General features: G+C 38.4%; 1 protein-coding gene across 2 annotated transcripts in view; it reads left to right on the top strand.

The window, feature by feature from the left end:
• The window catches only part of EIF4E3 (eukaryotic translation initiation factor 4E family member 3), a 42,568-nt gene extending 28,137 nt beyond the window's left edge, over positions 1-14,431 (top strand). For both annotated transcript variants that reach the window (XM_016940113.4, XM_063806011.1), the window contains exons 4-7: positions 731-791; positions 3,310-3,376; positions 7,095-7,250; positions 12,536-14,431. In XM_016940113.4, coding sequence (XP_016795602.1) covers positions 731-791; positions 3,310-3,376; positions 7,095-7,250; positions 12,536-12,582 — 331 coding nt within the window. In that variant the 3' untranslated portion in view covers positions 12,583-14,431. The remainder of the gene's footprint in view (positions 1-730; positions 792-3,309; positions 3,377-7,094; positions 7,251-12,535) is intronic.
• Positions 14,432-21,137: the final 6,706 nt, after the last annotated feature.

The following is a 21,137-nucleotide window of genomic DNA, read 5'->3' as shown; positions in this document are numbered from 1 at the left end:
GGCCAGGAGTTCAAGACGAGCCTGAGCAGCAAAGTGAGAGAGACCCTGTCTCTAAAAAAAATTTTAAAAATTAGCCAGGTGTGATGGCACATGCCTGTAATCCCAGCTACTTGGGAGGCTGAGGGCGGAGGATTGCTTGAGCCCAGGAGTTCAAGGCTACAGTGAGCTACGATCATGCCACTGCAATTCAGCCTGGGTGACAGAGTGAGACCTAGTCTTTAAAAAAAAATTCAGGGGCCGGGTGTGGTGGCTTACGCCTGTAATCCCAGCACTTTGGGAGGCTGAGACCGGTGGATCACGAGGTGGGGAGATCGAGACCATCCTGGCTAACACAGTGAAATCCCATCTCTACTAAAAATACAAAAAAAATTTAGCTGGACTTGGTGGCGGACGCCTGTAGTCCCAGCTACTTGGGAGGCTGAGGCAGGATAATGGCGTGAACCTGTGAGGCAGTGCTTGCAGTGAGCCGAGATGGTGCCACTGCACTCCAGCCTGGGCGACAGAGCGAGACTCTGTCTCAAAAAAAAAAAAAAAATTCAGATATACCCCGTAAATATGTGCAACTATTATGTATCCATGATAAAAAATAAAAAAAATAAGAAAAATGCCCAACTATTTTGTTTTTAAGGTCGTCTGTTGTTAAACTAAATGTATGAAGAGATATTTAATCTAACTGTATGTAGAATCACTTAGTCCTGAGTGTAACTTTAAACGTTGGTCTTTGGCCCAGGGAAGAGGAGAGTAATGCAAAGGGTGGCGTATGGAAGATGAAAGTCCCCAAGGACAGCACGGTAGGTTCCTTCTGATCCTCTTCTAGAACCGGCGAGGCTTGGGGTTGTTGACTGCCTGTCATCCGCATTTTGTGCTTTGCAGATAGCCTATTTACCTGGCAGTCCCCAAACAGGCTGGGGGTGAGAAATTCTGTTCTGACCTTGATGATTTTCTGCCTTTCACTGTCACCTTGAAAGCGTATAATTGTGCTTCTCTATAGACGTGGTGTAATATGTGACTGTATCATGCAGTCTGCAGGAGTAAATGCCTGTGAACTTCACAGAAAAGCTGGGTGAATGTCTTTATGGTGGTCATTCCCTTGACAGCCATGACTAACATGTGGCATATGGTTTTACAAAGTCAGAAGCAGGATCTTTCCTTCCAAAGGCTCTTCCCTCCTCTACAGGGGGAGCAAAAGCAGTTCTGAGAATGACCATGTCACAGAGAATAGGGAGGCTTGGCATTTCACCATCCTTTGGGGTTTCATGAGAGACTATGCTCCATCTCCCTCTGGGGCCGATGAGAACCTGGATGGTGTGATGACCTGGTGGGATGCTGGTTTGCAGTGATCAAGTCTCAGAAACCCAGATTTCCCAGAGTGAGCTCTAATTCATCTTCTTGACTGGAAATGAACATGAACATTAAAATCGGTTATCTTAAGCCCTGGGAAACTAAAAAGCTTCTTTGAAAATGGACAAAGGGGAAGTGCTATGCAGTTTTACCTTTTCATGGTTTCTTTCATGTGGATAAGCTCAAAGAACTGAAATGTCTCCAGGGACCTATATGCTTGAGCTGGAGTCATTTTCCTATAAGCACATACCTAAAGACATGACCAGATTTATTTGTCAAAGGTGCAAACTATTAGTCAAGATTTGAAGCTCCAACATTTTACTGTTATTTGGCATACATAATGAAAAATATCAGGGCAGCAGAGAATATAAGAGAATGAGGGAATATAAGGTGTTCTTAAAATTTCACTATGAACACTTTTTGCCTTTCCATGTTCTTTATTTACTCACTTTATTTACTAGACTTTGAACTCTAGTAGAAGTAATCATGATGTCAACATTCCTTGAAAAGCGGCTGAAAGGCAGTTTTGTCCTCTCCTTGTTAGCTCACTTGGCTGCATTGGGTCACAAATAATAACGCTTTCATATCCGTGCAAATGCCCTCATCCCAGGCAGTTGAGCCTACTTTTCATCATCAACCAGTGGGAGTCTTATGGGCCAATCCTGTCTGAATTCAAAGCAGAAGGGTGAAGTCTCCCTTCCCCTAACAGCCTCTCGCAGCTCTCAACTTCATCACTAACAGCTTGAAGGAGTGTAGCTGGACAGATAGAAAACGGAAGCAATGATTCCTAGGTGGGAGACTCATAGACCAGAAGGGACAGGCTAGGAAAGAGAAGAGAAAAGAATGAAAGGTCACTTTTCATTTCCCTGGCTAACTGCCATGGCCTTGGTTAAAGATTCAGCGAGACTGCTTTAAGCTTGTGAGGACATAATAATAAACACTATTATTATAGTTAATATGTATTGAGCACTTGGAATATAGCAAACACACAGCTGTTTATGGCATGGATCTTAAATGTTAAGCCCTTTTATTGCAGTCATTGTACTAAGCCCTTTGTGCACACTTGTTGACTAATTTCATACCCACAACAGCGCTGGAAGGTCGGACCTATTATTATTTCCTTGTTCACCTAAAGAAACTGATGATCAGAGAGGTTGTTAACCCATCTGGTTTGCAGATAGCAAGCAGCCTCTCAGGATTCAAACCTAGTTTGGGGGCAGTTTGGAGCCTGTGAATCACAGGAAGGAGGATAAATGGGACCAAGAACTTTTCAAAGGAAGTAATGTGTGTGGAAATAATGTGGCTGTCTATTGGATGCCACTATTAGATCATGAGGAGAAAGAAACTCCAGTGTTTCTCATTGGTAGGAGGCAGACCAGAGCGTGCACGGAATCTTCCAGGGAAATTACATACATTCTTACATAAAGTTCTATCGCCTGCCATAAACAGTCTGCCTCAAATGAATGGAATTTCCCAAGACTCTAGTATTAAATAAACAAGAAATGTCCTTAAGTGTTCTTTACTTGTGTAACCTTTTAGGTATCTTATAAGTAGTAAGAAAAACAGAGAAAGGATTTTGAAGAGAAAGATTTTACTAATAGCATCCACATATAATCAGCTTCTATGTTTTGAATCAGTGAGAGGTAAAGAAATTTGAAAGTTTTAAGTCATTTGAATGCATTTTCCCTAGAAATTCTTCTGAATTTCACCAGGGGTTTCACTAGAGATTAGCTTTTACCAGACTTTGGCTCACTTGTATCTGTATAAAGTTATTTGTAAACCAATGAAAAATATGCCACGGTGATAAGTGTTTGCACCTAGGATTTGGAGGTGTCTGTGGACTCCAAGTATGGGCACAGAAAGTGCATGTGAAGTTGAAGAAAACATAATTTGTTTAGCTCCTGAGGATAATTGTCTAAAAATATCTGTATTTTGTTTGTTTTGTTTTTTATTCTTTTCCCATATCAGTCCACAGTTTGGAAAGAGTTGCTGTTAGCAACCATCGGGGAACAGTTCACAGACTGTGCCGCAGCAGGTAAAGCAGCCCACGGCTCCGGCCGGCCCTGCCTCGTGTGCTCCTGGCTTGTGCTTGTTTCTTGCAGCAGTTTGTTATCACGTGTTTGACTTTTTACATGTTTTGAAGTTGTTTATTTTGGAACTACAAAGTTACTCAATTTTTTTTCATGTGATTTTCGTGTTCAGTGTTAGATATGTGTGTCTGTGTCCATATGCATATTTACATATGTGCATATTTATATATGTATGTATATATTCATGTATATTTTTCCCTCTTAGCTTAATTTAATAGTATCTATAACCATCTGTCCAAAATAAATAGGCAGAAAAGAAAAATCTCACATTAACTGGGCCCTTAACACAATTGGTAGTAGGTTCCATTATCTGTTCCAGTTCTTCCAGAAGGGGAAAGTGTCTTCAGTGTCTAGTGAAGTTTTTAGGTGGGCAGGCACAATCCTCTCTGTCCCTCTCAACCTCTAACCCCTTCGTCTTGTTCTCTCTGTCCCCTGCTCAAAGAGGACTAGAGTGGTCGGTGGGGACATGCTCACCATTATATCCTGTGATCTCACAGTGGAGGATAAGACAGAAGTTCTTCAGGGCTTTTCTTTGGAGACTATTTTCAAATACCCAGGGTATTTCTGAGAGCAAAACAAAAAGCTTTTGTTTTGCTTTGTGTTTATCATGAACCCATTCAAAGAGCAGAATTTAATTGCTTGTTTAAAGTTTTGTTTTCTTTTAGGGTAGTTCCTTCTGAATGCTCCTGAAGTAACATTTAGAATACTATTTTTCTTCCCCAGCTTTCAGTTAAGTTTTTCTTTTTAGTTAATGACAGTGATCACTTGTCCCTCTGATGTCTTAGATGGGGCCGTGTTTGAGAGCCCTGTAGGCCTTGCCAGTCCCAGGGCACATTTCAGATTCATCTCATGAGCAGTTCCAATCATTCCACTTTTGTTTTGCTTACTTCTTACACCACTTTTTATTCAGTTAAGATAAAACCTGCGCTGGGCGTGGTGGCCCATGACTGTAATCCCAGCACTTTGGGAGGCGAAGATGGGAGGATCACTTGAGGCCAGGAGTTCAAAACCACCCTACGTAACATAGAGAGACCCTTGTCTCTACAAAAAATGCAAAAATTAGCTGGGCGTAGTGACATACACCCATAGCCCCAGCAACTTTGGAGGCTACAGTGGGAGGATCACTTGAGCCCAGGAGATAGAGGCTGCAATGAGCTATGATCGCTATTGTACTGCAGCCTGGGTGACAGAGTGAGACCCTGTTTCAAAAAAAAAAAAAAAAAAAAAAGACCTGGGTTAAGATAAATTTGTCTATAAGTACAGATTCCTTCTGTTTTAATAGGGAGTATTTAGCAACTTGATAATATACAGCCAAAAATGTATCCTGTGTATAATTATAAACACATAAATCCCTGGGAGAGGAAGTTTTCTGCATGAATTATTCCTGTTTCCAGAACCAGGGAAAAATAGTCTAAGTGGTAATAAATAGCCAGTATTGAGTAAAGAAGACCAATTGTTTTGTGGTTGACTTGGGACATGAGCGCACCATTAGCTATTAACCATTAGCTCTTCCATTAACTAGCTATGCCACTTTAAGCAAGTCAGCTAATGTCTCTGGGCCTCACTCCCCTCATCTTTAAGCAGTGGCTCCTCCCAGCTCTAATGTCTTATGCTGCCAGTACCCTAAAATAATCAAGGTTTTGCTGGTTGATTCTACTTATGAATATTACATGTTTGCTAATGGATCTGCCTTTGGATAAGAGTTGCAGCCTTTTTTTACCGAGCCATTTGTGAAAGTGCTGTGCTAGTAACTGTGCCTGGTTACCAAGAGCCAAACCAAACTGAAATATTGACAGTTCGGCATCCATCAGTTACATCACGCTTTGACCAATAGGGTAGAAATGGGCAACACCAAAAGACTGGAGACATGAACATTTCCCCAAAAGGGTGATGTGACTTCATGGCCACTCTTGAAAGTGGTAAACTGCAAAGCTTCTCTTTTTATTTGATGATTTTTATTTTCACCTAAAATATAACATTGATCTCTGGCAAGATTATTTTTAAAGTGTAAATTAGAAAGTAAAGAATCTGTATCTAAAAATATTTTCTTGATGGGATAATAAGTTTCTGTGAATGGCCATGACAAGGTACTATGTTTTTTGACTCTTTTGTTTAAATGTGGCATATATACAGAAGATTGCACACGTCGTATGTGTACAGTTTGATAAATATTCACAAAGTAAGCATACAACTGTAACTAGCATCCAGATGTACAAGCAGGACATTACCAGCCCGCCAGGATCCCCCCTGCTCTCTTTCCTTCCTTCAAAGGAAGGAAACTTCCAGTCTAACTTCTAACATTATAGGCTAATTTTCCCTGGTTTTGAGTATTTACATAAGTGGACTCATTTTTAGTGTCAAGTCATACACATTTAGCCAGGATCAAATTCATTTTAAAAAAGACAAGAAGGAAGAGGGGGAGAAAGAGAAGGGAAGAATGGAGAAAAGAAAGGAATTACTTTACTGCCGATTATTTCTTTTAGTAAATTGGATATGTTTTTATTTAAATTATATCCTAATACTAAAACGTTTTAACTTCCAGAAGACAATTGGAAAAACTGATGGCATGAATATTTAGATTTACAGAGGCCAGCAAATTAGGCAGAGCATACTAACTAAAGCAAAATTTTCTCATATTGGTAATGCTTATCTCTCACGTATTACATACTGATACTGTTTATGAAAGTGCAGAGAGCTGACCGTATTGCATTACCGTGTCATGAACAAGGAAACAAAGAATCAAAGTTTGTATTCCTTTCATTTTGCTGCAAATTTATGTAAACAAAGTGGCTGCAAGGGAGGATAAAACAGTATAACACCTTACTATCCATCCGCCGTTCTCAACTATGTGCAAGACAGCCCTAATCTGGAATTTTGTTTTTTAAAAAAAGTCCACCTTAATCAATGTAGATAAATGCCTTAACGTTCATTCATTGAAGGACGATCCTATAATAGCAGAGCTGTACTCAGAAGATTTTACTCTCACTCTATACACAGTGCTAACAGATGGTCATTGGCTCTCTAGCCCACAGTATATAATGCCCAAAACCAGAAAAGGGATTTCTAGAGGGAGGCATCAGGAAGCAGGAAGAATTCATAGGAAAGGAGCAGACAAGTAAACCTCAGAAAGCAGATGAGCAGTCGAGAATGCACAATCTGGCTCCAGTTCGTGTTGGGGCAGATAGCGCTGACCACTCCAAGGTCCCTGAAAGCTTGGCAGGAAGTCAGGAGAAATTCTTGCTCTCCTTAACAAAGACAGCAAGGCATCAAGGAAAAGTTCATTTCAGTTCACTTGGCTTTCAGAGGGCAGGGAATTATGCAACCCATTTTAGAAAAAGTCTCATCAAAACAGAGTAAGAAATAGTCACAAAGCTTTGGTAATGTTAAAAAGGGTAAATTACTTATCTGGAAAATGCATTTGGCTGGAACACTTTATCTAAGTCCCTGGATAAATGTGATGTGACTGCTACAGCTTTTGTGCACTGACTTGCTTTCCTCCAGTGATTCCCCATAGAAACAATTATTTCTTACAAGTTATCTTGTGCCACCTTCTTTTTTCCATCTTATCCTTAATTTTCAGATAAAAAGACTAAGTTCTTAGAAACAGTCAGACTGACTTGGAAGTATCACTAATTTTTTTTTTTTTTCCTGTCTTCTCCTCAGATGATGAAGTAATAGGAGTTAGTGTCAGTGTTCGGGACCGAGAAGACGTCGTCCAAGTCTGGAATGTAAATGCCTCTTTAGTGGGTGAAGCGACTGTTTTAGAAAAGATCTATGAACTTCTGCCCCACATAACTTTTAAAGCAGTATTTTATAAACGTGAGTGCTTCATTTCCAGTTATTACTTTCTAGCTTACTCTATCATACTTTTAAAGATAGAAACTGTTTTGCAAATGCGGTGAAGGCAGACTTACTTGAAATTTGATAATTCAGAAAATAATTCAACAAAATACATTTAAGTGTTTTTTTAAAAAAAAAACAAGCTTAGTCTCAGAAATTAAAGTAAGATTTTATTCTTGCCTAACTGCGTGGATCAGAAAAGGAAATAACAAATATTGTGTTTGTTATTTCAAAAATTTGTACCTGAACTCAAATTTGTAATTCTCAGAAAAAAAATTACATTCTATTGGAAACACCAATAACAAAAATGTCATTATATGAACTGGCAGGTAGATATTCAATCATCCCTTCATAAACAGGAATTTATAATGTATAACATCTGTATTTGCAGAAGAAATGCATTCTGAGCACAGGCATGGTTGAATGTTCTACTGAAATGCTAATACTTCCTCATTATGAATGACTATGACACAGAACTGAGGGAGAATTCACGCCTAGTGGTGAAATGTTAACAGTATGAATAGGTGTGTGGACCCATTGTTTTCCATCATGATTCATTTTCATTGCTTTTGTGTGCTCTTTTGAAAAAGTCTTCTTTTTCATAATGAAAACATCTTAGTGCTATTAAACCAATGTTTGGTAGATCAAACTGCAGGTCACACATTTAACAGAGTTAGAGAAAAGGATGACAGCCCTACACATGTATGATAAGTTTCCTATATCCAAAACTGTTCCTAGAGTCAGTAACCCATTTTTTAACTACCATATTTCATTGAATCTGAGATGCTCTTGAAGATAAAATGCTCCATTATTTTAGTATTACTGAAAAAGAAAAATAAAAGGCTCCCAATTAAACTGTAACACATTATTGGTACCAGAGGTCTTCAAATATATGTGTGGTAGTTGTGAGGAGTGCGTCTTAGAATTGCTGAAATACGTTTCATTATTGCTTCACTTTTTCCAACTCTTTGCCAAAAAAGGATAAAAAAATCAAATTTTGTTTTGTGAGTATCCTAGTATGACAGGGGATATTAACACTAAGGCCTCCCTGTAAGGAATCATATAAATACAGGCCAAATGACCTAGATGTTAAGCAGTGGGACTGATCTGGCACTACAGATATTCTGAATTTTAAATGGAAGTTTAAAAGAGACAGAAAAATGGCACTGCAGAAGTTGCTTATTGGCTGCGCAGTGTAGAAGTTGCCAATTTGCCGATGCCATTTTTATTCTTTAGGGATACTTTAATTGTATTTTCACCCCATATATTAATTGAAAGGTCATCAAGGGTTTTTTCTTTTTTTTTATTTCACAAGACTAGCAGAAACTCTCTAGACGGAAGTGTATTTCATTGGCATTTATGTATGGGGCTAAAACATTTTTTCCCACCTTTGAACCAGCTCCACACTTGACTCTAAAGAGGAGAACACCAATTTGGGGTCGTTAAGTCAGGCACTTTAGATTTTTGTCCCACTTCACCAGTGTGACCTTGAGCAAGTCACAGCTTCTCATCCTTTACCTTTCTCATCTGAGTATCGAGGAGGTTGGTCTTAGATGATCTCCAAGGTTCCTTCTACTGCAAAATTCTATGATTAAGTTTCCAGGTAGCACATTGGTTAGCAGCAGGCTCAACACAGATAATAAGATATCTGTTTTATCAGATAATAAGGCCACAGAGTGGTTAGGCTAGTTTTTAGGGCCATGGCAATAATCAGATAAGATTGTCAAAGGGCAGGATGATTCACTGCTTAGCTGTTGTGATGGCTCTGGGAAAGAAAAAAGCCAAACAAGGGGAAAGAAAACTGCAACTTGGCCAGTTAAATCAAATAGATACCTAAAGGTAGGGGCCATTGCAAAGTATGTAATACAGAACTGAGAAAGGGTCTCAGCAGAAATTCATATTTTAAGGGCATAAATTGGCATTTAAAAACTCAAAGGTTGTTCAAATAAAAATCTGAATTTGAAAAAAAACAAGCAGTTTTCTTTATTGTAAACAAAGCAGGCAGTCCTTTACTCAGCAGGGTATACACCACTTGCTGCAGAAGTAATTTGGAAAAATAAGATTTGGGCTGAAATCTTTTTCACAGCAGGGTAAGCTAAGTTAGAAACGGCCAATGTATGCTTTTACTCTGGTTTGGTTAATAGGATCCTAGTGTAAGTATTCCCAAGTTTACATAAGCCAGGTGACTGTAGATTTTCCATGTAGAAAGAACCCAAGCATATTCAGTCATGGCCTCTAGCGGGTAGATGGGCATTGGGCCATTGATAACTTACATTTGATATGGATACACATTATTTGACTGAGAAACTCACAATGCACAGACTCCACTCACTGACCAGCCCCACCCTGGCCAATTCTGCTAAGTTCTTCAGAACAGCTGAGTGACAAAGGTCTTTTCTGGCGTGAGAATTGTTTACAGCAGGAAGCTGGAGCCCAAATCTGCCCTCTGTGTTCCCCTCTCCGCTCTCCTGTTTCTGTATAGGTATAGCTGAGAATGCTTTTTACATTTTTCAGTAGTTGGAAAAAATCAAAAGAAAAAGTATATTTTGTGACACATGAAAATTATATGAATATCAAATTTTAGTGTCCATAAATAAAGTTTTATCAGCATAGAGCAATACCCATTTGTTTCCGTATTACCTATAGCTGCTTTAGTGCTACAATGGCAGAGTTAGTAATTGATACAGAGGTCAGGCATGGTGGCTCACGCCCGTAATCCCAGCACTTTGGGAGGCCGAGGCAGGCAGATCATCTGAGGTCAGGAGTTAAAGACCAGCCTGGCCAACATGGCGAAACCCCATCTCTACTAAAAATATAAAAAGTTAGCCAGGCGTGGTGGCAGGTGCCTATAATCCCAGCTACTTGGGAGACTGAGGCAGGAGAATTGTTTGAACCCAGGAGGTGAAGGTTGCAGTGAGCCAGGATCACACCATTGCACTCTAGCCTGGGCGACAAGAGAAAAACTCTGTCTCAAGAACAACAACAACAAATAATAATAATTGGGACAGAGACCGTATGGTCATAAAGACAAACATTTATTCTCTTCCTTTTCCTGAAAATGTTTGCCAACTCCAGGCTTAGAGCAATTCTATAATCCCTTTCTACCCAAAGTAACCTAAGGCTGACAGTACTCCTGTTCACTAGGCACTCCCAATTCTGAATGTTCTGTTGTACTGTCTCTTTAACCCATCAACATTGTAGTTTGCAACTATGACCACCCCAGACTACCCCTCACACCTAGAAGTAACACAGATCTTTGGATAGTCTGTATATCTGGATTTATTGTTTGGAAACCAGGTTACTGTAGTTCTATGGTACCTCTACTTGACCCTGAAGCATAGTGTAATTTCCTTGCAGATCAAAGCATGTTTTCTTCGATATCTTCCCTAAATATCTTTCTTAAAAAGAAAACACACACACACACACACACACACACACACACACACACTCAATGTGAAATATTTGTAAAGTTAAAGCTGTGAGAAATGTTCTGTTAAATTAGTTCAGATTTCAGGCTGCCCTTAGGAGTATGGCCAACCTGAGGTGACCTGGGAGGTATAAAGTGCGTCTCTCCCAGTGTTTTATCCAAGTGCGGAGTAGGTTGGGGTGAACATCCAAGATGATGTTGAAGGGAAAATAGGCCCGTTCCATCCACCCCCTCAGCAATAGTCTGAAGAATTTAGTCCTTATGAAAAACACAGAGGCCAGGTACAGTGGTTCATGCCTGTAATCCCAGCACTTTGGGAGTCTGAGGCGGGTGGATCACTTGAGCTCAGGAGTTCGAGACCAGCCTGGTCAACATGGCAAAACCCTGTCTCTATCAATCAAAAAGACAAAAGTTAGCCGGGCATGGTGGCACATACCTGTAATCCCAGCTCCTCAGGAGACTGAAGTGAGAGGATTGCTTGAGCCCGGGAAGTCAAGGCTGCAGTGAGCCGAGTAGCGTGATGCTACTGCACTCCAACCTGGGTGACAGAGCAGCAAGACCCAGTCTTAAAAAACAAAAAGAAAAAAAAAAAACAGAATTGGAAGGGGCTTAAAAGGTGAAATGGGCCAGCCCATCTGCCTCCTTAGAACCCCATTCACTGCTAAGTGTGGGTAGCGTGTTGGGGATCAAAGCACCCAGAGTCCTGAATCACCCCACCTTTATCAGACATTGCTTCCTGGTAATGGTTAGCCAGATCTGGGAGGTAGATTGTCACACTCAGTCTTTTGCCTTAGAGAAAATGTTATGTATTTCGTAGGTCTCCCTGTGGCATCTTCTACTTTAAAAAACGTTAAGTGTTTGAAAATATTTTTGGTAGCATAATTTTTTTAAATTCCTGAGTTCCAGCTGGGCCTGGTGGCTGACGCCTATAATCCCACTACTTTGGGAGGCTGAGGCAGGTGGTTCACTTGAGGTCAGGAGTTCGAGACCAGCCTGTCCAACATGGTGAGACCCCCATCTCTACCAAAAATACAAAAATTAGCTGGACGTGGTGGCACATGCCTGTATCCCAGCTACTCCAGAGGCTGAGGCTGGAGAATTGCTTGAACCCGGGAGGCAGAGGAGGTTGCAGTGAGCCAAGATTGCGCCACTGCACTCCAGCCTGGGCTACAGAGCAAAACTATGTCTCAAAAAATATATATATATTCTAGAGTTCCTAATTAAAATTAGTAATTTTGCAAGCCAGATGATAGGTCTGAATATCTATTGGCAGGGGGAAACTTGATTTGGAAAAATAAAACTTAGCAATTTTATGAAACTTCATTTCCCATGGAGAGTGTTGAGAGGTAGGCAGCAGGGGCACCTAGATATAATTGCTGTCACCCTGGTGTGGTTCTTTGTTTTGTTTTATTTTTAGTTTATTTTTAAAGATAGGCTTGTAAGCGGCTCTGTCTTGGGTTGTGTCAGGCACCCCCTCTCCCCACCCTCTGCAATGCATTTTGTGGGGCACATTTTCCCCTGCGGCATTTGCTTGCAGCCCAACATACTCTCTTCATCGGCTTGCTGAGATGACTCATCCTCCCAGGCACAGCAAGAAGAAACAGGCAGCATGCCCATTGCTTGTTTATTCCTTGTTTTAATTTTCATTATTACGTTTCTCAGGAAATGCACGCCTTAGCTAACAGTTACTGGCAAAAAAATAAATAAATAAATAAGGTGTTTGAGTTCTTGCCAACATTTGGGGAAGCTGAATGAGATGCCTAGAGGAGGGTTGGCCCATCCTTTGCTTAAAGTTTTCTTTCCTTTTTTTCTTTTTTGTTTTTTTTCTGTCCTTTAGCCCATGAAGAGCATCATGCTTTTGAAGGTGGACGTGGAAAACACTAATTGCACTCTGTAAAGAATTCTTTGTCCTTTGCTGATTGGTTTTGGAAACGGTCTTAACAGGAGGGAGAGTGAAGAGAAGACTTGCCGAAGCCGATGCTGGTCAATTTAGAGTGGGTTTCTGTCCTTGCAGATGGGCAATTAGGACTCAAAGTGGCAGGTGGGGTGGGGGGAGATTGTGTGGGTTTCTACCGTCACATTACTTGCTTTTTAAAAAAAACACACACAAAAAACTTTTTTTTTGGCTTTCTAAATTCTCTGTTCTTTTCACTCTGATTTTTTTTTTTTTTTTGCCGTTTAAAATTCCTTATTCAGCCTAATTATTGTTTTCTACACTCCCCTTTCATTGAGGCACAAGAAATGGGTTTCCCTCTAAGTAGCTCTGCTGTACCTAGTTAATGAGAATGTGCATAATCGTGACAATACTGCTTTTGAATACCACACTGTACAAGGAGGAACACTAGCTTGGAGAAATCTGTCTTCTGATTATTTGTTGTGACACATTCCTATGTACTGTGAGCTGGGCATTGTTTTTTTCTGTCCCAGGGAAAAGAAAAACCATACTTAATGTGATTTTGCACTGACAGCACACAAATCTTCAATTTTCCTTTTTAAAACTTTTTTTTTTAGTGATAAAAGGAAAATAATAGTTGGATTGCATAACATGAAAACTATAATCACAATTCAGTATCAGGATATAAATCAAGCTCTAAGTCTTTGGACCCTCTGTGGAAACATTTCTAACCCGAATTTTAATTTGGCCTTTTCAACCAAAGGCTTAGAGTGGTAGCAAGGGATTTCTTCCAATAGGAAACCTGATGTTTCTGATTTAAAGAGAAGGTGATATTTTAATTGTTTGAATTAAGCTCCTTGCAAAGTTCGGGTGTGTTTACCCACTTAGGGCTTTCTTTCCCAGTCAACGCTAACACATTTTGTTAAATGATCCCTTTCCCTGCTCACATTGTGTGTCATTTCTCATCATCAGTAGTCCTCCAGCCTGGGCAGCTGTCCCCACCCTTTTTCATGTAGGTGCAGGAAGTTAAATCTCATTTCCAGGATGCATGTGAACATTTACAAAGTTGAACTTTGAGTGCATTCTGCTCATATTAATTATTGGGATTGTTGATATATATTGTATTATGCTACCAAAGAAATATTGGTTTTATTAGAAGGAAATGGTCATCCTCTGGACCGTGGAGACTTGCTCAGAATACGCTGATTTCCCTCTCCTGACTTTGCCAAGCCTTTGGCTGCTTTTGCCTGATAAAGGGCAGGGCCATCTGAAGACACTTCCCCCAGTCGGCTTTGGAGTCACGGGAGCTAGTGCCTGCTCACACATTTTTCAAAAGGGCAGTGCACTCAGAACTTCACTGTACCTGGGATTTTTAATTCCTCTTGCAGTGTTGACCAGCAGAGAGACTCGAGGCTACTTTAAGCCTCCACTATGTGTTTGTAGATAAAATTCTCCATTCAAACATTTTAAAGGACTTTGAACATTATCTGCTTATGGAAGTTGTGCCCTTCACTTGGTTAGTAACCACCTCAGCCATAATACTTACCATCATAGGTTTTTAAAAATGCTTTTTTTTCTAAACTTGAGTTTCCTTAGTTATTTCAAAATGAAGTATAAGAATATCAGATCCAATTAGCTAAAGCCTAGGACTTGTTTCTCCAAATATTGTACTATCATTCAACTTGTTTTAAAATTATGACTCAAGAATTTTAAAAAATTATTCTGGACATGAATTAAAACTTTTTTATAATATAAGTATTTTTCTGATTGAAAAAAGGATATAATTGACTTCACTATAATTGTCATGTATATTTCCATAAGTAAATGGATTTTGAAGTATTTTTATTTTTTGAACTTTATTTAAAGCATTTGTGATGACATGTTCAACTTTTGCATGTATGTAGCCTTTGAAGTAAAAATAAAATAAATAGGAATGTTAGGCTCACGTTAATATTTCTAGTTTCTGTTTATGATCATGGAACATGACTAGCACACAAAGTAGATTTTTGCCCCAGTGAACTTCTGCAACTGTTTCTGACCCTTTAGAAAATACCAACTGTGAGAAGGATTTAATTTGCCTAATGTTAAAAACCTATCATCTAAATTACTTTCAGAGAGGATTTTGTCAGATTTTGGTTTGGAAATTGTTTTAATTGAATATTTAATCATAATAGACTTTGTATGAACTAAGCTGATTTAATCAGTTTAAAAACCTCTCATTACCTTCTTAGATTAAAGAAGCTAATACTGTTTTGAGATAGAAGGAAATATTTTGTGGGGCATGTGACTTTTGTGTTAAGGCAGTTTACCCATCTTGGCTGATGTGGGGAAAGTGCAAACTTCCAGTAGAATCCCGGTCTTTTCATCCAAGTGCTTGCAGGGGCAGCCTTGTAGTCTGCAAAGAACCATGCAGAAACCAAAGAGCTTGCTTTTTTGTCTTTGTAATTCCTTAGGGTCTGTGATATATGCCAGGAAATCTGATTGAAACTAATATGCTTTTTATTCTCCCATTATTCCCTAAATTGTTATATCACAGGCACTTGCCTACATTGGGAAAGTAAGGACAAATAATACCCATTTAAAGTAACTTGCCTATATTTTGACTGTCTTTCGTAAGCACTTGCTGAACTGCTGACTTAACTCAGTTTTAAGATTTCCTCTTTCCCCCCAACTTTTCCACATTTCTTAATTGAGGGTGTAATTTACTGCAAACATGTACATTTCATATAATATTGCTGTTAGATTCATGGTACACTTTATGAAGCAAAAACATGAAAAGGAAAACACAACTCTAATAAACTTTAAAGATTAAGATGACTCTTTCTCACCCCCTCTTCTTGAGTTTAGCCCATGTCTACACCATGCACACGGTCACAAGACTTTATAGCTTAGAAACTTTAGGTATAATTGGGTCCTATAGATATAATATACAATCCACCAACTGAGCCTTGGCCGAACTTGTCCCTTGTTAAAGACGTAGGGCTAGCCAGCCACAGAGCTGGGTATTGAAGTCGGCAAGTTGTATCCCGGTGCAGGCGTCCTTAAATGGAGAGTACTCAGAATCTGCCAGCCTTAACCTGCCCACTAGCCACCCTAATCAAGCATTAAATACCTGATCCAATCTGGCCACTGGTGTAACTCCGTAATCAGACATCCTGTTTGTAAACAGCTCCTCCTTCTCTCCCTCTCCCTCTCAGAGACAGAAGTGGTGCTGGGGTTTGGAGTTTGAAAATAACCTTCCTATGACAGGAAGTGGGCTTTTGCTATTAGTTGCCCAACTCTTAGAGGATCCCAGCTTATGTCTTTAGACAAAACTGACAGCCTTTGGAACGATCGCATGGTGGCGCTGCCTTCCAGCCAACAGTTCTGGCTCAGCAGCAGAATTTATCCAGCTATGTTTGTAGAATTCTTTTAAGATCCTACTGCATTTTGCTCTTAAGCTTTTATAAAAATTTGACGAGAAAATGTAAAAATGATACTTGGCAATAAGACATTTAGTTTTCATGCACCTAATAAAAATGTGTCAAAGCTAGATCGCTCCAGATGTGCTTAAAATATCTGAAATCCTAGGCTCTCATTGGCCTTATAAGTGATTGGGAAGAAAAAGAATAAAATAAACTCACATATAGGAGATATGGAAAATATTTCATCAAATATTATGCCCAAAGAGAGAAAATTAGGAGTTGATTTTTTTAGCACTCTGAATATGGAACTTCCTTTTAAAAATGTAATTCTACCCTTCACCTTTCCTACATTGTATGTTTCTGTGAGATTTTACTCATTACAAGTGAAAGTAGAGGACTGCCTGTGAATTGTTTACTTCTGAAAAGAATATATTGAGATCAGTTAAAATTACTCAAGAGTTTGGTGACTCAGGATTGTAAAAAGCCTGGATCTCAACAGCTGGGAGGAGTCAGAGGGTGAAGTGGGAAAAAATAGGGACTGAGAGGCAATGAAAAGTCCCTTTGAACCTGTGGTCATTTATAGCAATTAGAGTGGGTTGCCCCTCTACTTCTCCCAAGAAGAAATCCCAAATAGATTCCCTTCATGTCAGATTATACTGTTCTGATTTTATTTTCTATTATTTTTACATATACATCCAAATCTAAGAATACTTATTCAGATTGGCCCACTCAGGCCAAAAGTCACTGTCTTGTCTTCTAGAAATTCTTTCATGTTGCTGACATGAATCCATTTTTAAAAGAACATTCAGGGACTCTTAGAATTTTAGAGTGGAAGGGACCTTTGAGATCATCTACCACTGCTTCTCACCCCTTAGCATGCAGCAAAATCACTCAGATACTTACTTATTATTCACATTTCTTGACCCCAGCACTAGAAATCTGGGAGGATATCTGCATTTTTAACAAGTGCCCTAGTGATTCTAATGCTGATGGTGCTCAGATCGCTCTTGGAGAACCCCTGATTTTATCCAACTCCCACATATGACAAATGAGGAAAGCCTCCCAACCCTAAGCTTTGTCAGGTGACCTGATTCCAATGTATGATACCAACAATCTTAGGAAGGCTGGAGAAAACCATTAATACTGAGACTTGAGTAGATGATGCTCGTAAATAAGAACTTTATGGCTGGGACCACAGCAGTCATAGGAGCCCATCCCTGGAAGTCCATAATATAAAGCCTTTAATACAGAGTGGTGGTTTTTCTCTTTTCTAAATACCATTTCAGCCTGTTAAGAGAAAAGAAATTAATGTTCAGAAAAGTAGTTACTCCATATGTGCAGTAACTACTTTTCTATAATGTCTTATGGCATCTGGGGTTCAGCATCATTGAACAAGATTAAATGAACGTTATAGAGCTATAAAATTGCATGTAAAATAACACAAAACTGTTCAAATGACTATCAAAGTAGCCTGGGAATGAATTTCCACTAAAATTAATTGTCACTTTCAAAACGTAGCTTAGCAAAGCTGTTACTAAACTGGAGAGATCCTTTAATACATAGAAATGTCAAAAAAAAATCAAATAAGTATTCCCTAAACGATGTGAGTGATAAGCAAAAGTCATTGCAAAGTCAGTATTTTTTTGTTCATCATTGCTACTGAAATTCAGAGTTCCATTGTATATGTGTGTCTTGAGTGTACCTTATTAGAATATCCAATACAATAGCTTTTGGATATTCTATGCTTTTGTGTCCTTCAGAAATCATGAGATTGAAGGAATCTGTGTTAAATGTTTTTGTTTTGGTTGCTGCCTGAAGAAAGTTGCCAACTCATTTAGTGAAATGCAAGATTTCTTTATGAAAATTTCAATTTCTAATATCGAAGTCAGATAATTTTTCTTGAACTTTTATTTTGGAACAGATGTTTATTTCGGATCTATTAAAGTGTCAACTTTGCATTATAGAACTGAACATGAAGTAAATTGAGTGTTTCTGAGTTTTCTATAGAAAATTTATGCTACCTCTCATCTTTTCACATACAAAGAAGCAACTTTTAATGAAGGCTTAGGGTGAAAATTTTAATTTTAGCACTTTACATTACATGATGAATGGCGAATATTAAAGGACTTTGAACATTTTAATAAACTTACAGTGTTTCTGTTTTCAAATAGAGGTATTGATGCTGTGGATATACATTAAATTCTCCCCAAAGTTCTCAGACTTTAATCAGATAATGTGGCTTACAACCATTGTTTTTGTTTTTAAGTTTTAACACTGTCTTTTCAGTATTCATTTAAAACAAGTCACCAGGACTTTGAATATATTCTCATGGAGAATTTATTTCAATGATTATATAAAAGAATTTCAAAATTTAAACTAGTGAGCATACTTTAGCTTGAGACAGCTAACCAAATTTAAAATCTTACCAGTTGCATTGAAAGTTATTAATTCTTTAGAATAGTCTTACCTGTGTAAGTTGAACCAGGTTTGTTTGATTATGTTTTGGATCTGCTTGTGCCCCCACCCCCTTATTTTATACCATCTGTGCCCTGTGCAATTGGGGACCCTTTCACATCTGGCTACAAGCTGGTGTAATGCCCTTCCTTTTGATCTGGCTTCATCTAGTGATTTGCTCAGTATTTTTAAGGTCAGACTGAAAACTTTTCTGTTCTAGTTATTTTTGATTTTATATTGTGTGTTGTGTTTGATGTTCAGATACATGTGAAAGTTGCTTCTATAAGTCAGTATTTTTTATTCCAGCCTTTTGCAGCAATAAGGTAAGACTAGACTATACTTTTCTTACTTGAAAAGGTAGTGATTTATGTGTTTAGTGCAAATGTTTAGACTGTTTTGCAATTTTCTAATTTGGGACTATATTGCTATGAATTTGTGCTTCTTCATTTTTCAGGGTAGTAGTTCACAGGGTTTGTTTAAGTGTTAGTTTGTAGAACTTTATTTTGAGATCTTTTGTAATCTGTTGCTACTAATTCTCATTCTGTATTGAGGTTCTTATAGTATAGAAATGTCATTTTCATCCTCCAGTTTAAAAATTTCATGCAGTTTAATCAACCACATAACTTAATCATTATTAGATTTCCAGTGTGTGTATGGTGATTAGAATAACCTTGTTTATTACAACACATATTAAAAGTTTCTGTCCAACACCTCTAATATGTGTGACGCTGCTAGCATGGAGTCTGACGCTTAGTAGGTTATCTGGTATTCTGATGGGGAGTAACTGTTTTTATTTTTACACTTCCCTGTTGAACACATTTGATAATAGGGCTCATCTGGGTCTCTTAGAAAACGTATCTTGCTTATTTTAATTCTTTTTCTTTACCCTCTACTAAGAATGGTTCCGTTTTAGAATAAGTCAATTACTCTCGTTGCTCTTTTGTGCTGCAATTTGCTGGTGAGATTCAGTTGTCCCCTGTTTCGGCAAGTAAAGTGAATTTACTCCTCCTTTCTGGCTGTCTAATATATTCCTTTAAAAACAAACAAAACGTACCAACAAACTCTTCTTCCATTCATCTGCAGACTTTCCTATCTCTCCCTGCAGAAACAAGCAATTCAGGATCTTATGTGTGATGCCTAATTAATTTTAACACAGCGAATTTAATGAAATCGTTGAAGAGCAGGGCATAACACTAGGAAGGCTTTAAAATTTCATAATATTTCCCTCTCATATTTGCATCTGATTACTGCCACCATGCATTCTGTGTGTACTTTATCATCTAGTCGTTATTGATGCACTTTTTGGAATGTGTTCTCGGTTGTTCTATTAGCATAGGTTCCTCTGCCTTGTCACCTAACGTACAGTTTTCTTGGAAGCCAAGACCATGCATGCCTTTTCTTCCTCAGTGATCCTTTCGCTGCAGTAACTGCTATTAAAGAACTTTTAACTGCTTTTCGTTAATGAATGCATAAAAAAATCTCTGGAATCCTACAGGACGATGGTTCTTTTGTTACATGAAGAAAAGAAAAAACAGTAGCATTTGCAAGGGCCAGCAAGTTAAAATATATGTCATTAAAATATGTTTCTATTTCCCATCATCTGGCTAGGCTGTGGTGCTGACTAGCTTATTTCTTGCCAGAGAAAATAAGTTTAAATCATAAGCATATTTAACTAGCAAGCATAAATCATAAATTCTTTATAATCGTAAGCATGTTGAACTCTGGTACCATTTGTACAGATGGCAGGGCTAAATGTGTGTGCTCCTCTAAGCATTAAAGATGTGGACAAGCTCTTACTCCCCAATTTCCTCTTTAACTCAGGAAACTTAAATCATTTGTTTTTTGCACATATAGGATTATATAAAGTATGGACCTAGAGAAAGGTTTCAGATCTTAGGAAACATTTGAGTTTTGTGATTCATGCTTACTGGAAAAGAATGACGGAAGTGAAGGTTAAACACTAAAGCCGTGTCCCCTTTTTAAGGCGAAAATAATTAGTGTTTCATGAAGATAGTCAAGTTATAAAGGACAAGACTGTTTTTCAGAATTTTATTTTATTTTTTTAAAACAAACATCTTGGAATCCACATTTTAACAGAGGTCCATCAGCTTTCAAAGAGTGTTCCCTAGAAGGGTGGTTCCACAGAAACACTTTCAGATATGGCAAACAAAGTTTTCATTGTAAAATACATTTTAAGAAGTATTTTTAAAAGTATAATAAAGCAATAACACACAGTGACATGCATCACATGGCCAAATTTTAACATTTTGGAAGCCAGTAAGTATAACTTATGTACTCACTGATTTTGTTTTATGAAACGAAACAAAGGTTTTATAAAACCTTTTTAGCGTAAAATAAAGGTACAGAAAACCACACAAAACAAATGTGTAACTTACTGAATTGTTACAAGGAGAACACTCTATAACAGCAGGCCAAGAAATAGAACTTTGCCGGTCACCCCAGGAGCCCTTTCTTGTGTCCCCGCCCTCTCCACTAAAATAACCATTATCCTGACCTACAGGAGACACTTGCATTTCTCTCTGGTTTTATCACAGGTGATAAACATTATTTTACATATAGAATCTTCTCTAACTATGAACGTTGGTTCAGAAAACTTATTTGTAATAAGTCTTTTAAATGATAAGTGCAAAATGACACACTATAAGCAATTGATACCCCCGTAAGTT

This window comes from Pan troglodytes, chromosome 2 (assembly GCF_028858775.2).
Source record: "Pan troglodytes isolate AG18354 chromosome 2, NHGRI_mPanTro3-v2.0_pri, whole genome shotgun sequence".
NCBI lineage: Eukaryota > Metazoa > Chordata > Mammalia > Primates > Hominidae > Pan > Pan troglodytes.
This window is presented reverse-complemented; position numbering and strand designations above follow the sequence as displayed.